This window comes from Scyliorhinus torazame, chromosome 17, assembly GCF_047496885.1.
Source record: "Scyliorhinus torazame isolate Kashiwa2021f chromosome 17, sScyTor2.1, whole genome shotgun sequence".
Taxonomy (NCBI): Eukaryota; Metazoa; Chordata; class Chondrichthyes; order Carcharhiniformes; family Scyliorhinidae; genus Scyliorhinus; species Scyliorhinus torazame.
The window spans coordinates 161,036,381-161,053,183 of record NC_092723.1 but is presented as its reverse complement, the minus strand read 5'-3'; the positions used below and the strand labels follow the sequence as shown (position 1 = coordinate 161,053,183).

At 44.6% G+C, this 16,803-nt stretch overlaps 2 protein-coding genes across 3 annotated transcripts in view; one reads left to right on the top strand and one right to left on the bottom strand.

The window, feature by feature from the left end:
• eif2ak1 (eukaryotic translation initiation factor 2-alpha kinase 1) overlaps positions 1-16,803 on the bottom strand; it is a 55,042-nt gene that overhangs the window by 4,886 nt on the left and 33,353 nt on the right. For both annotated transcript variants that reach the window (XM_072481520.1, XM_072481521.1), the window contains 6 exons: positions 14,865-15,348; positions 13,880-13,988; positions 13,627-13,733; positions 6,124-6,244; positions 1,334-1,413; positions 2-235 (listed from right to left, as the gene is read on the bottom strand). In XM_072481520.1, the coding sequence (XP_072337621.1) occupies positions 2-235; positions 1,334-1,413; positions 6,124-6,244; positions 13,627-13,733; positions 13,880-13,988; positions 14,865-15,348 (1,135 nt within the window). The remainder of the gene's footprint in view (position 1; positions 236-1,333; positions 1,414-6,123; positions 6,245-13,626; positions 13,734-13,879; positions 13,989-14,864; positions 15,349-16,803) is intronic.
• LOC140394543 (ankyrin repeat domain-containing protein 61-like) lies at positions 6,099-13,030 on the top strand. Its single transcript, XM_072481903.1, has 3 exons — positions 6,099-7,184; positions 7,846-8,008; positions 10,517-13,030. The coding sequence occupies exons 1-3, from the start codon at positions 6,974-6,976 to the stop codon at positions 11,544-11,546; spliced, it is 1,404 nt and encodes a 467-aa protein (XP_072338004.1). The 5' UTR covers positions 6,099-6,973; the 3' UTR covers positions 11,547-13,030.

Here is a 16,803-nt window from a genome sequence, read left to right as displayed (position 1 = left end):
CCTCAGGTGAATTATGGAAGAGTTCACTGGCCAACATCTGATCTGCACTCGGTCTGCAGGAAGCAATTCCACTGGTTAGTCTCTTAACATATTTAGCATGTACAGGCCACCGTTGTGTAAAGTCCCCTGGAATGTGGCATTCTCGAAGCGCAGTCAGCGTCTCTATCTTTTCCATCACTGTTCTGAATGGCTGGAAGAGCTCCAGTAAGATGATACCGACACTGTACATATCTGACTAAAAGTGAGATTGAAACAAAGATATTACAGCATGAGGCATCCACACCAAACAGTCCTTTCTGGAGTTCACCCTCCGCATGAGCAAATTACATCACCCACTTCCAGTATCCTTAATCTTTTTTCCTTTGACCGCCGATTGAATCTCATCAAGAATGTTTCAACCACAGAGCTTTGTGCCCAGGCAACTGAAGGCATAGCTGAGAAACTTCTGATGCTGTCATGGGGAGTCCCTTGTGCCACATGCATCAGGAAAACAGGACTGTGGGAGGAAACCCATGCAGACACGGGGGGGGGGGGGAAAGTGCAAACTCCACACAGACAATCACCCGAGGCTGGAATTGAACCTGGGTTGCTGGAGGCAGCGGTGCTAACCACTGTTCCACCCCATAAATAAAATCTCATTTCCAGTTGTCCAAATTTGTTACACTTTTCAGATATTAAATTGTTAATTAATATTTCCATGTGTATAATTGTACCGGCTTCTGTCACACTGAAATTACCCTTTTCAACCAAAGGTGGTGCTGTTATTTTACATTTCACAAGCTCCTCTGCATCTACTGCAGATAATCGCCCCCAATTCTCCTCAGGTTCTTGAACATTTTGATTTTTACATTATATGTAAGAAACAATGTTTTATGTAGAGATTAGGATAGGTTGCATATAGACTGTATTTTGTCTGATCACCCTACTTCAATTATCCTGCGGCCTCGAACACTTTCACAGAAGATGGCACTATCCTGCGCGCAACACCACAATGAAAAAACAAAGGACCCAATATAATAATTCAGACTTGATAATCTAACAAAGGAAAATTTGTGGCTTCTTCTATTCAACTGGTGAATGGTCCATCTACTTGCCTTGATTCTGTAATCCTTAATACCTCACATAATCTCAACTGACCCCAGTCTCAACAGGGTTTTTTTAGGGAGGCAGAGGAAGAGTCCCAATAATTTAATAAGTGATTAGATATTTTTACTTGTAACCCTTTTAATTATCCTGAATTTTTGTTATCAGCTGTAAATATCAATTAGTTAACAAGGTCTGGAGAATACACAATTAGAAAATGTAAATTAAACATTTTAAGAGATACCTGTACCTTGAAATCATAGGTAGAGCCTCTCAGTTGTTCAGGGGAAGCATATAGACGAGTTCCCACTCCTGTGGTATGCTTTGAATCTGGGAGTAAACAGAAAATAAGAAAAGTCAATAATGCCCTCGAGTACAAGAAAACTCAACTGAAATAAAGGTCAGTTTATTACTGTCCTCATCACATATCTTCACAAACTGGATAAGTTACTATCACCATCCATCTCATTCTTGCATTTCCTCAATTTTTCTGATGATTCCATTGTCAAACGTGTACTTGGCTTAGAAATGTAAGAAAGTGCACAGTGGCAGCCCAGATTAACTCTCGGGGCTATTTCATTCGCACACTTCTGAACAGCAGTGATGAAACTGAGGTTAAAATTATAATTCAAAATGCAAGATGCTTTTCCTGAATCAGCTAACCCATTTTTCCTTCATCTATAATTAAGTTGGTAGCATTCTTGCTGTAGATGGTTACGGGTTCAAGCCACACTTCAGCGATTTGAGCACAAACTTTCGGCTGATATTTCACTGAAGTGCTAACAGAATGCCAGTTTAGCTCAGCTGGTTCGTGATGCAGAGTGCAGCCCGGGTTCAATTAACATACCAGGTGAGGTTATTCACGAAGGCCCCGCCGTTTCAACCTTTCCCCTCACCTGAGGTGTGGTGACCCTCAGGTTAAATCACCACCAGTCAGCTCTGCCCCTTAATGTGGAAAGCAGCCTATGGTCATCTGGGACAATGACGACTTTACCTTTTACCTAATAGAAAGCTGCACTGTTGGAGTGCACGGGGGCAGCACGGTAGCCTTGTGGATAGCACAATTGCTTCACAGCTCCAGGGTCCCAGGTTCGATTCTGGCTTGGGTCACTGTCTGTGCGGAGTTTGCACATCCTCCCCGTGTGTGCGTGGGTTTCCTCCGGGTGCTCCGGTTTCCTCCCACAGTCCAAAGATGTGCGGGTTAGGTGGATTGGCCATGATAAATTGCCCTTAGTGTCCAAAATTGCCCGTGGGGTTACTGGGTTATGGGGATAGGGTGGCGGTGTTGACCTTGGGTAGGGTGCTCTTTCCAAGAAAGAACCGGTGCAGACTCGATGGGCTGAATGGCCTCCTTCTGCTCTGTAAATTCTATTCTATGAGTGCTACACTGTCAGAAGTGCCATTTTTCAATTGTGACGTTAAATTGATGTACATAGGGGCGGTACGTGGCACACTGGGACTACGGCGCTGAGGACTCGGGTTCGAATCCCGGCCCTGGGTCACTGTCCGTGTGGAGTTTGCACATTTTTCCCGTGTCTGCGTGTGTTTCACACCCACAACCCAAAGATGTGCATGTTAGGTGGATTGGCCACACTAAATTGCCCCTTAATTGGAAAAAAAAAAATTGGGTACTCTAAAATTTAAAAAAAAAAATTGAGGTACGTACTGCCTAGATCACAACAACTATTTGAAGAGTAAAAAGTTCTGGAGTGCACTGCCTAAAAAGATGGTGGAAGTAGATTCAATAGTAACTTTTAAAGGGGAATTGGATATATACTTAAAAATGAATAAGGGGAAGATTGGGACTAATTGGATAACTCAAAGAGCTGGTCCAGGATGCCAAATGTTGTAAGATTTGGTGATTTTTTTGTAAGATTCTATGATTCTCCTAGTATCCTGGTCAGCATTCTTTCCTCTATCGTTACTACCAGAAACAGTTGTCTAGTTATTTATTCAATTGCTGTTGGGGCATTGCTTCCTAATCATTATCTGCCCGGTGTGCTTACATAACAACAATAACAACACTTTGAAAATGTATTCATCAACTTGTGTGTGCGATAAGGCACTCTATAAATATAAATTCTCTCAGTTTTCTTGAAAAAAGAATATGGTTCTTTCAGCGAAGATGTTTATCTGACCCAGTTTCTGATCAAAACTGAAACAAATGTCCGAGTCCATGGCTCAATTCTAGTCCAGAGACTGGAATCCTCTATAGTAATGAGGGAGTTCTTCACTGGCAGAACTTCTAGATTTGGATAAGTAAATCAAGGCTCCTTCTATCCTTTGAGATGGATCGAATATATCCCATGTATGCCCCTATTCAAATAAGAACTGGGAGTTCTCCCCGATGTCCTGGCCAATATCCTTTCCACAATTACAGATTATCTGATTTTGCCAACTGGTGTTTATGGGAATCTGTTGTGCGCAAATTGGGTGCCGCGTTTCCCACATTGCAACTGTGAGTACACTTCAAAAGTACTTCAACGGCCAGGGCAGCACGGTGGCGCAGTGGGTAGCTCTGCTGCCTCAAGGCGCTGAGGTTCCAGGTTCGATCCCGGCTCTGGATCACTGTCCGTGTGGAGTTTGCACATTCTCCTCGTGTTTGCGTGGATTTCGCCCCCACAACCCAAAGATGTGCAGGCTAGGTGGATTGGCCACACTAAATGGCCCCTTAATTGGAAAAGAAAATTGGGTATTCTAAATGTATTTTTAAAAATGTACTTCAATGACCGAAAGGCACTTTGGGATGTCCTGAGGTTGGTTATCAGAAGTCAGATTTGAAGTCACTGCACAGAGATTGCAAGTGAGACCCATGCTTGAGCTGGGGAGTCTGCAATCATGAGGTGTTGAAGGAGAATTGGCAGGTTGCCTAGCTGATACTAGTGGAAGGATCCCAAGAAATCTCAAACCTCAGAAAATAGCAGGAACACTGAGGAGAGTCAAAGTGAATCTCTGAGAGCTGTAGGCACACCTTGGTTTGGTCCAACAACACTGTAAGGTTACCTTACAACACTGTAAGGTAAATGGAAACTCTTGGGTGGAAATAAAAGTAGAAAAAAAGAGTGTTCTGTTGAGATTTTTGGGTGTAAAAGTATAGGTGCTTACAAAATAATATTAACTTAGTAGTTCGGAAGATGTTAGCGGTTTCCGAAGAACAGTCCTAATGGACTTGAAACGTTAACTCGGTTTCTCGCTCCTAGATGCTGCTAGACTTGCAACGTTTTTCCAGCACTTTTTGTTTTTGCTGTTAGTAGTAATGGCTTTGTTTAACTCTTGTAAGTGAAAGGTTTTTGTTCAAACCGTGAAATCTTGTGGCCTAATTCATTCAATGAATAACTGAGAGCTCAAATTTCCCTTTAAAAGTTACCGGTCTCTTTCTAGATTGTAACAAAATGCATGTCTGTTTGTGAATTGGGATAAATTACCTGAAACATCAAAAAAAATTAAAATCCACAGTTTAAAAACTTGGTATAGAGATGGCATGGTGGCGCAGTGGTTAGCACTGCTGCCTAAGGCGCTGAGGACCTGGGTTCCAGGTTCGATCCCGGCTCTGGGTCACTGTCCGTGTGGAGTTTGCACTTTCTCCCGTGTCTGCGTGGGTCTCACCCCCACAACCCAAAAAGATGTGCAGGGTAGGTGGATTGGCCATATCTTTTTATTAAAACAGTAACCATCACATTTGTACAAGGCCAAACGGTACATAGAATTTACAGTGCAGAAGGAGGCCATTCGGCCCATCAAGTCTGCACCGGCTCTTGGAAAGGGCACCCTACACAACACCTCCACCCTATCCCCTGTAACCCCACCCAACACTAAGGGCAACTTTGGACACTAAGGGCAATTTCTCATGGCCAATCCACCTAACCTGCACATCTTTGGACTGTGGGAGGAAACCAGAGCACCTGGAGGAAACCCACGCACACACGGGGAGGATGTGCAGACTCTGCACAGACAGTGACCCAAGCCGGAATCGAACCTGGGACTCTGGAGCTGTGAAGCAATTGTGCTATCCACAATGCTACCGTGCTGCCCATCACAACGTACAAACATTAATTTTGCGTTGGAGAAACAGGGTACCTTCCCCTCTGTACCAACATACGGGAGGGGGTAGGATACTCTGATTATTAAAACAGTTTACAACACAGTTGTACAAAAAACAAACAGTACTCGCACTAAACTTTGTGCTGGAGAGACCAGATACCCTTGCCTCTGTACCAACAGAGGGGGAGGGGGGGGGGGGGGGAGGGAAGGGAGCATGGTGAGGAGGGGGGGGGGAGTTAGGGTGTTGGTGGAGGGGGGCCTATTAGGTCTTCAATTATGATGTGCCAGATTCCGGGAGTTCCCCCAGAGGGGGTGAGGGGCAACACAGTGTCATGCACGAGTTAGCCCTGCACCCCACTGCAGAGACCCTCATGTGCACCCTCCGCTCCTGACACTGGAAGCGGACAGCCTTTGAACAGTCGCCCTTCGGGCCCGGATCCTCCACCACACTGAGTGCGGCGGACGACATGGGCCCACCAACAAACCCAGGGCCTGCCTCGATCCCACCACCGGGATCATCAACAGGCGGGATCTCCTCGGGCTCCTCCCGGGGTCCCGGGCCAGCGGGAGGTGGTGGTGCAGATCCCTAATCCGCCCTGGCCACCGGAAGGCCCTGAAAACAACTCCGGAAACAGCTGCGGGATGGTGGCAGAGGTGCCCGAAGTCAGAGGTTCTTCCAAACCATAACCCGCTAAGAACCCAAGAAGCAGGGGGTTATCGCTGTCCCCTTCTCCTCAGAAATTGTACGTGGATTGACGACGCTAAATTGCCCCTTAATTGGGAAAAATAGAACTCGGTACTTTAAATTTATTTTAAAAATAAAAACTTGGTATAATTAAATTGCAACAGCAGTCACCCACCAGAGTTGTAAAAGTGCTGTAAATGTTCAGTTGCAGGGAGAAAAACTTTGCTAAGAGCTTTGTGATTTTACTCTCCACAAGGAGGGGAAAGCAAGAGTTTTTCATCCACCGAAATGTAGCTGTGATCTGCAATACTCACCAGTTACTTTGGTTGGTGCTGGCCATTGATCGGAAGTCTCAGCAATTATGTCATTGCAGGCCAGTCCAAAATCCCCAATCCGAACATGGTAGTCAGAGCCATGGAGAAAAATGTTCCTCGGCTTTAAGAGAGAGCATTGTGAGTGTAGCTTACTTTGGCATGTCTTAATCATAAACTAAGTAGCTTTAATGGCTTGAATTGTAGAATGTTACAGCACCAGTGGAGAGCATCTGATCCAGATTGTAGTAATTCTTTTACAGAGCTATTGGAATGTGCTTCCCAGTGCTGTAAAATTCTATTGTATAACTACTACAACAAAATATTTCAATCATCAGAAGGTGATCAAATATACAGTAGCTGCCTTGTACTGCTTTCTTACCTGAAAAAATAATTTGTGGTACGCACTTGGTCGGTATGGAGGGGCAGGGGACGAGCATATTTGGTATTTAAATGGGTATTTGCCGTGACAAATTCAGTTGGCACGGTGTTACTTGATGTGATCAGTTCAATGGCATCAGGTCACTCTGTTCGTTAATTCCAAAAACTACCTTAGGAGTGTAACATTGCAATCTGAATTCCAAACAGAACACGAAGATTGTGATGTCACAATCTGTTACCATTGCGACGCTAAACAAATCAAAATTGTGCGGTTCCAACCGCTGCCTCCTAACAGGAAACCTTTCCCACACATCAAAGCAAGGAGAGAGTCTGCAAGACTCTTAATCTGATCACATCTAAGCAACAACAATCGGTTTTTCCACAGATCAGTTCCACGAAGAATGCACGAGCAGGGAATATTCTGATCCTGAAGTCACTTTGTACAAAGTACCTCCTTAAGAACCTTCCAGAAATGTGCGAATGCCAGGCTGAGTTTAATGATCTCCATGCCAAGCTTCACGATGCTATTATGAAAGGAGACCAAGAGAATATCAAAAGCTTGCTAAAGGTCCATCCAATCAATGATCCCATTACTATCTGGAAAAACTGTGCCTTATTCCCCATACTGCCAGCTCAGGTAACTCCAGCAATTAATTCAGACAATCATTCACTTTCTCTTCAGTGTATCAGAGTTTTTACATAAAATCTATAACGGACGACTTTAAAATGATCTAATTATAGCATTTAGCCTTCCTCATTTTTTGAGCCTGCATCCCAACTATGCGTGTCTCATTGGTTTTTCCAAGGGTCGGTGCAGACTCAATGGACCAAATGGCCTTCTGCACTGTAAGTTCTATGAATGGCAGAGCAGGCTCAAGGGGCTAAATAGCCTCCTCACATAAGCTATCCAATAAGATTAGGCTCAAAGAGAAAAAGTTCCTTTAAATGGAGAATACTCCCAGATTAATTTTCTTAATCCCAAGAGTGAAGTTATGAGGTGTTCTATTTTAAATATGATAAAGGGGAAAGGAACAGCATTAAATAGTCAGCCAGAGTTCCTATTCCCAATCGTGACCCCTCATTGTAAATTCAGGTATGCAGACAGCTAATGAGGGTGGAATCAGACGAAGTCCTGGTTCTTCCCCCACCAAAATTGTACAGCGAGCTGTGACTGCTACTGTCTGAATTTCACTACAGGATTGACGAGGCACACAGATCTGTAATCCAGCATATGTCAAAGGCAACAAGGAAAAAGCGGTTGCAATAACAAATCGGAGATATTAAGGCGTAACATTCTCTATGTAACCTAAGCTGATAAATTTTAAGCAAATTCAATTATTTAAGACAATCTCCAAGAAGCAAATACTTGTCAAAACAGTCTAATATTTGTAATACATTTCTATCATCCTAAGGGATTAGCCATCCTTCCAATCCACTTGGCTGCAACATACAGAAAGGCAAAGAGTTTACAATGCTTACTTCAACTAAAGGCTGATATAGAGGCGAGGTAAGTGATCCAGTTAAGCGTTCTGATCTGTTATGGTAGTTCTCGAGCTGTGTGCGTGAGGTCTTTCTAGATGGGATGGCAGATGGGATGGGGTGGACCAGAACTAATATTCAATATTTAATCAAAATGATGATGCTGCCATGGTAGTAAAAGAAATAACTTTGCATTTACAACCTTAGGGCAACCCAAAACGCTTAACTTTACAGCCATTGATTATTTTGTTTAAGGTTCCGGCTGCAGTGTAGGAAACACAGCAGCCACTTTGAGCACAGACAGCTCCCACAAACATATTTTCTCTTCAGTTATGTTAGTTGAAGGATAAATATTGATCCCAGGACTCGGGGGCGAACTCTCCTGCTCTTCAAATTTCCACCTTAAGGGATCTCTGGTATCCATCTGAAGGGCATATGGCACCTCGGCAAGTCTGACAATGCAGCACTCCCTACTGCAGTAGAGCATCACCCAGATGTGGCTCACAAATCTTTGGAGTGGAACTTGAACCCATGACCGTCTATAAAAATGCTGAAAAGATGCAGCTGAGAAAGAACCATCCAGTCTAATCCCACTTTCCAGTATTCTGTATGTAGGTTACTGCACTTTAAGTACACATCCAAGTACTTTTTAAATCTGATGAGGGATTCTGCCTCTACTACCCTTTCAGACCCCCCAGCATCCCAATTCAAAGCGAAAGAGTGCTTTGCACTGAGCCATGACTGATACCAAGTTATTGTTGCAAATTATTGCCCAGAAACTGACATTTTCACAGAACTGTTACCGTGTAGATGGAGGCCATTTGGCCCATCTTATCAGCACCAGCTCTGCAAAAAAGCATCATGACTTAGTGCCATTCCCCAGCCTTTTCCCTGTACCCGTGCACATTGTTCATCGCATGACCTCTTGAATGTCTCGATTGAACCTGCCTCCACCACACTTCCAGGCAGTGCATTCCAGACCTGAATCACCTGTGTGAAAAAGCCTTTTCTGACTTCACATTTGCTTCTTTTGCAAATCACTTTAGATCTGTGCCCTCGATCCATTTAAGATTGGGAACAGTTTCTCCCTATCTACTCTGTCCAGCCCCTCATGATTTTGAACATCTCCATCAAATCTCCTCTTGGCCTTCTCTCCAAGGAGAACAGTCCCAACCTCTCCAGTATATTCTCATAACTGAAGTTTCTCATCCCTGGAACAATCTTTGTAAACCTCTTCTGCACGCGCACTCTCCAATGCATTCACATCCTTCCTATAGTTATGGCATCCAGAACTGTACACAATATTCCAACCGGTGTCTAACATGTGTCTTGTATAGGTTAAGCATAACTTCCTTGCTCTTGCACTCCAAGTCCCTATTAATAAAGCCCAGAATATTATAGGCTTTATAAACTGCTCTCTCCACCTGTCCTGCCACCTTCATGATCTATGCACATAAACACCCAGGTCCCTCTGTTCCTACACCCCCTCAAGAATTTTACCCCTTATTTTATATTGCCTCTCCATGTCCTCCATATCAAACTGCATCTCCTCACACATCTTTGCATTGAACTTCATCCACCACCTATCTGTCCACTCCTCCAACTTGTTTATTTCCTTTTGAAGTTCAACAGTGTCCTCTTCACAGTTTACAATATTTCCACGTTTTGTGTCATCTGCAAACTTTGAAATTGGCCCCTGCACATCATTAATATATATTAGGAACAGCAAGGGTCCCAAAAAGGACTTTTGGGGAACATCTCTACAAACCGTCCTCCAGCCTGAGAAATATCCATTACACTCTGCTTCCTTTTATTCAGACAATTTTGTATCCACATTGTTACTATCCCTATCATTCTATGAGCTATAACTTTTCTCACAAGTCTGTTGTGTGGCACTGTATTGAATGCATTCTGCAAGTCCAAGTACACCACATCAAAAACATTACCTTCATCAGTCCTTTCTCTTACCTCCTTAAAACACTATTAATTAAACACTATTTCCCATTTAGAAATCCATGCTGGGTTATAGAAATTCACTTCCTGGGCTTCTTGAAAGCTACATAATGACTGTACTTAAGCTACAAATCACATTGCAGGCACAAAATGCATGTGATTAATTGAGATATGTGATATCAAATCATTTGCCTATTCCAAGATAAAAGTACTCCAGAGCAGCACTGTCAAAGGTGCCATCTTTCAAATGAGACATTAAACTCAGGCAGGCCCCGTCTGCCCTCAGGTGGATCCTAAAACCTCTATTTCCAAGAGCAGAGGAGTTGTCCCTAGTCTCCTAGGTCAAATATTTATTCCTCAATCAACATGACAAAAAAAAGTGTCTGGTCATTATCACATTGCTATTGGTGGAAACTTGCTGTGTGCAAACTGGCTGCCTCGTGTCCTACATTCCAATTGACTAAAATTCAAAAGTGCTTAAGTGGTTCTGAAATTCATTTGTCGCGAGGTTGTGAAAGGCACCATATAAATGTAAATCCCCACTCTCAAAATTCTCATGGGTTTTCTCTTCTCTTTGTCTTAGAGACGCCTTAGGCCGAACAGCACTGCACCTGATCATTGTGCACTGGCCCAACATCATCCAGGACTGGATCGTACCAAAGACCAAGTTCGAGAAAGCCATGGCAGGCATGCAGAGTCGGGCTGAATACTGCCTGCGGCTACTATGTCAGCATGGGGTGCAGGTCAATGTGGCCACCCAGAGCAGGAGCCAGGACACAGCAATGCACCTGGCTGTGCGTCATGGGGCTTGGCCGGCAGTGGCTATCCTGGCACGGTACGGCGGCAACCTAGAAACAGCAAATCAGCATGGTATGACCCCACTGCACATGGCCAGTGGGCTGCTGGATCGGCGAATGGTGGAGGAGCTGCTTGGCCGGGGGGCACGGTTGGACAGCAAGGTGGCGGGCAGCGGCAGCACACCGCTCCAGCTGGCCGTCTGTGCTGCCTCGGGCAAGGGTGCACAGCAGCTGGGGGCCGGCCTGGACTGTGTGCGGGTGCTCCTGGCAGCAGGCGCCAGTGTTGTTGCCCAAGACCAGCATGGGAGGGCAGCAGTTCACGAAGCCTGTTTCGGGGGCCGGGAGGAGCTCATTGACCTGTTGCTGGAGCACGATGCTGACCTGAGCCTGTGCACAGAGCTGGGCGAGTCACCCCTCTCCCTCTTCCTGGAACGTAAACCTAACCTCCGGTGCAGCCGCCTGCTGGCCAAACTGCTCAGCCTCTCCTGTCCTCTGCGGATCGCCAGCAAGGAGGGGGGCCAGCTGCCTGGTGGACTGCTCGGCCCAGAATTCCGTCAGTACCGGGAGTTTCTGCTGGCCCTGAGCCAAGAACCACCAGCCCTTCAGGATCTCTGCCGGGTGGTTGTTAGGAAGGTCTATGGCCACCGGCAGAGGCAACGTATCAAAGAGATCCTACCCACTTCAGTGTGGCAGTTTGTGTATGGTTACCAGGACTATGCAAAGAGACTGGCAGAGATCGCGGTCAAGCCAATAGAATGGCCAGACCGTGAGGGTCAAGGCGATCTTGACAACAGCCTGCTCCACATGCACCTCTGAGTGGGCGCAGACTTTTACCAGCAGGTATTTATTTATTTTTTGAAGCATTGATGGGAATTGGTGCTGGGTCCGAGTGGCTTTTAACATAACTTGGTGGTAATGGATAATTCTAACAATGGAGCAGTCAGAAAGTAAAACAGTTTTGAAAAGATTCCACCATTTATAAGGTGTTTACAGCACAAAAACAAGTTATTCAGCCCGTCTGGTTCTAAACCAGTGTTTATGCTCCACACGAGACAACCCCCCCCCCACCCCCATCCCTTTCCATCTCACCCCATCAGCATATCCTTCTATTACTTTCTCCTCCATGTGTTTATCCAGCTTCCCCTTCAATGCATCTATGCTATTCGCCTCAACTACTCTTTTGCAGTAGCAAGTTCCACATTCTCCCCACTCTCTGGGTCAAAACCTTTCTCTTGAGTTCTCAAATGGATTTATTAATGACCAATTTATATTTATGGCTCCTAGTTCTGGTGTCCCCCACAAGTACAAACATCTTCTCCGTGTCTCCTCTGTCAAACTCTTTCACAATATTAAAGATCTCCATTCGGTCACCTTCCAGAGAATAGAGCCCCAGCCTGTTCAATCTTTCCTGATAGGTATGACCTATCTTGGTATCATTCTTGTAAATCCAAAATTCTCCAGTGCCTCTATATTCTTTCTCTATTATGGAGAACAGAATTATTGACTACTGAAAAATGGGGTCTATCCAAAATTCTGCAGAAGAAGCACAACTTTCCTGCTTTTCAATTCTCTACCCCTTGCTTTAAAAGTCTTATTTACCTGCGTTACTATTTTTGACAATTTACCTCTGTATCCTCAGATCCCTGTGTCTCCCCTACCCCATTGAAACATTAATTTTCCAAGGAGTATCTTTTTACCAAAATGTACTATCTCATACTGATCTACATTGAAGATTATTTGCTGATTATGTCCATCCTGCAAGTTTATTCATGTCTTCCTGTATTTTGTTTAGTCCTCTGTAATAACCTCACCCCTTAATTTGGTGTCATCCGCAAATTTTGAAATTTCACTTTTGATTCCAGAGTTCAAGTCGTTTAAGTAACTGGTGAATGGCAGTGTTCCCAGCAGGATTCTTTACGAAACATCATTTCCCACCTTTTACCAGTCCAAGTAACTAACTTTTTCCCCTACACTCAGTTTCCTACTTTGTGCCATTATCACATGCTCTGATCTTGGTCACAAATCTACCCTGCAGTGCTTTATCAAAGGTGAATACAGGTGGCCTGTGAATCATTTGATCGATTAATTTCCTTGTTGAAATGATATGTGTGGAATGTTTGAGGTTTTGCTCTCGTGACACAAACTCAGGTCTACCAGAGAATGGTACTGTTGTGTCATTTGTTCCCACCTTGCATTTGACTGGATTTCAAGATATTGTGAACCAAATCGAAATATTTTCCGGAAGTTTAAATGAAACACTGGGTTCATCTTTTAAAAAATAAAATATTGTTGTTATCTAACAGTGGTTCTTAATTTCACCATAAATATCAGCAGGAAGGGGTTGTGGGTTATTCTAGAAAGAGTAACTAATAAATTAAAGGTTCATGAGATTGCTCAGTGCAGACACAGTATTTGTGAGAAATTTCATATAGGGTCACCTCCATCCTCTTATTAGATTCCAGGCACTAGAATGTTCTCCTTAGATCATAGGAAGACAAGGGGATACGATTGGAGATGTTAAAAATTATGACGGGGTTTAATAGAATAAGTAAGAAGAAGCTATTTCTACTGCCAGGAGGGTCAGTATCCGGAGATCACAAATTTAGGATGGTAAAGGAACCAGGGGGAGATGGCGAGTTCTTTCTTTACTCAGCGAGCTGCTGTGATCGGGATTGCGCTGCTTGAAAGAGTGGTGTAAGCAGATTCGACAATAACTTTCAAAAGTGAATTGGATAAATACTTGAAACGGAAATATCTGCACAGCTATGGGGAGGAGGGGGAGTGGGACTAATCAGTAGAGTAGCTCTTTCAAAAAGTAGGCATGGGCATGATAGGCTAAATGGCCTCTTTCTATACATCGTTAAAGTCTTGCATGAACGCAATGATATGTACTCACCTTCAAGTCTCTATGCATAACGCCTTTGGAGTGGATAAAATGCACTCCCTCAAGCAGCTGACGGAATATATGAATGGTGCAGTCAGGCTCCACCAAGCTAAATGCACCTGAATAATATCAAAAAGGTACAAATTTAATTTTACAACTTGCTTTTTTTTAAACCAAAGAATTCTTTTGTACGAAATGAGAGGGAACAAGGCAACTGAAATATTTAACAAAATAGAGAAGGATGATAAAGACTTAAACAACTCACAAGTAAGGGATGGGCCCTCTCCTGGTCTGGTATTCCGGTCCAATATCCAATCTTGAAGGGACCTCTCACACAACTGCATTTGTATATGCAGCATGAGGTGGAAATGGATCTAAGAAATAGACGGTCAGACTTTCCATTTCTCCAATGCCTTTCACAACCTCTAGACAGCTCAACGCATTCAAAGTAACAATTAAGTAATTTTTGATGCGTGATGGAAATGTGGCAAACATGGCAGCCAATTTGCACACAACAAGCTCCCAAACAGCAACATGGTAAGATAATCTGCTTCAGTATTTTTGAATAAATATTGGGTAGGACACTGGGGAGATGTCTCCTGTTCTTCTTTGAAATAGTGCCCTAGGATCATTTATGACAATCTGAGAATGAAGATTTTGGTTTAACGTCTCATCTGAGGAATGGCACTTCCAACACTGCAGCACTCCCTCATACTTCACTGGGAGTGTGCGAATGTAGGCCTAGGTTTCTATGCTCAAGATACACTGTAGACATAACAAGTTCAATTTAAAACACATCTGCTGTATGTAAGGCATATTTGGGATAAGGGAGTGAAGTTCAAAGCACAGGATCCTTCAAATCTTTTTAACTTTAACTCACTTTTTGTTGATAGTACTTTTGAGTGTTATACATTGACAGTGTAGAGGGAGCTTTATTCTGTATCTAACCCCATGTTGTACCTGCCCTGGGAATGTTTGATGGGGAAAGTGTAGAGGGAGCTTTATTCTGCATCTAACCTGTGCTGTACCTGCCCTGGGAGTGTTTGATGGGGACAGTGTAGATGGAGCTTTACTCTGTATCTAACACGTGCTGTACCTGCCCTAGGAATGTTGAATGCTGATTCTGATTATTATTGCATGAGGAAAGCTTTCTTATCTCCAGCAGTAACATCCCTTACGTTGAATTTCAGACATAAATCTTAATGGATAAACTTGATGAAAATCATTCCCAAGGTATACGGTTTCCTCACCTTGGACTCAGGGTGTACATCTGTGAATGATGAGCCATCCTCTGGACTTGAGTCATTGTTAGAGGTGGCAGATGAACCTGAAATCTCCTCTATGATGTTGGTTACTCTTCCCTCATCCCTCTCGAGGTCTTCTGCCTCAGTTTCCATTGCTTCAACCAGTGGGTCCAATTTGTTCCTTACTACATGGGGCATTTGTGACTCGTAGCTTGGATTTTTTGAAAAAGAGAATGACGAGTACACCTGGACACTTTTTGTTCCTGGGAGTAAGGCTGGTGATTGACATCTGCCATTATTTAGATGGCTTGCTCCATGGTCTCCAACATGGAAGAAAATGTTGCTGTCATTTCCCTTTGATATGTTCTTGCACATCTCTTCCTCAACCAGGTTGCTGCTTGACAAAGTCGCTGCCACTCTTGAAACAGAACTAGTGTCCGCAAAAACAATACTTGAGCCACTAGTTTGCGTGTTCTGGACAAAAGAATCTCTGCAAAGATACAATTTTGATAGCTTTAAAACGGAGCTTTAAAACAGAGATGGAAGTATCAAATTAATAAAAGTAACCTTAACTACATGCCTCCTCCTGTTCCTGATTCATATCTACATTAAAAATGTATTTAAAATGGGGGTGCGGCGATGACCAGCTAAGTCGCACGTTTCGGCAGCTCCCGGTGGAACGGACTTTTGGGCTCTTGATAGGAGCCCCAACGGCAATTTTAACGGCTAAAAACACCGTGCGGTAAACCAGAAGGGAATTCCCCCTGGACACGGATGGAAAAAGGAGAGGAAAGTGGCCGGATTGCAGCGGATCCTTTGGAACAGCGGCAAGGAAGGCAAGCAAAAACCAAGATGGCGTCGGAAGGTGGCAGTTTCATATGGGGCCCTGAACAACAAGAGTTCTTGAAATGCTGCGTGGAGGAGATAAAAAAGGAAATGAAGAAAGAGCTGTTGGCCCCGATACTACAGGCGATCGAAGGGCTAAAGGAGGAACAAAAGACCCAGGAGCAGGAGCTTCGGGTCGTGAAGGCGAAGGCAGCCGAGAATGAGGACGATATACAGGGCCTGGTGGTGAAGACGGAGATACAGGAGGCACATCAGAAACGATGTGTGGAGAGGTTGGAGGCACTGGAAAACAACGCAAGGAGGAACAACCTGAGGATTCTTGGTCTTCCTGAAGGTGTGGAGGGGGCGGACGTCGGGGCATATGTGAGCACGATGCTTCACTCGTTAATGGGAGCGGAGGCCCCGACGGGTCCGTTGGAGGTGGAGGGAGCGTACCGAGTTATGGTGCGAGGATCGAGAGCAGGAGAAACTCCCAGAGCCATAGTGGTGAGATTCCTCCGTTTTAAGGATAGAGAAATGGTCCTTAGATGGGCGAAGAGAACTCGGTGCAGTAAATGGGAGAACGCGGTGATCCGCGTTTATCAAGACTGGAGTGCGGAGGTGGCAAGAAGGAGGGCGAGCTTTAATCGGGCCAAGGCGGTGCTTCATAAAAGGAAGATAAAATTTGGAATGCTGCAACCGGCAAGACTGTGGGTTACATATCAAGGGAGGCACCACTACTTTGAGACGGCGGATGAAGCGTGGACTTTTATTGTAGAAGAAAAACTGGAATGAGTGGACTATTAAAAAGAACGTTTGGACAAAGTGGTGGGGCGAAGAGGGGTTTTATGTTCTAATCCTGCGGTATGGTAACTTTTCTCTCTCCCACAGGTGGTGATGGGGGGAGGTGGGGAGGGAGAGGAGATGGGGCGTTGGCCATGGGGGGGCGGGGCCAAGGGAGAAGCGCGGGCTTGGTTCCCGCGCTATGATAATTATGGCGGGAATAGAGAAGCAGGAAGGAGGGGGCGTCGCACGGTGCGAGCCGTGGTCACGGGGGGAAGCCGAGGTCAGCCAGAGTTTGCTGACTTCTGGGAGCAACATGGGGGGAGTAATTACGCTA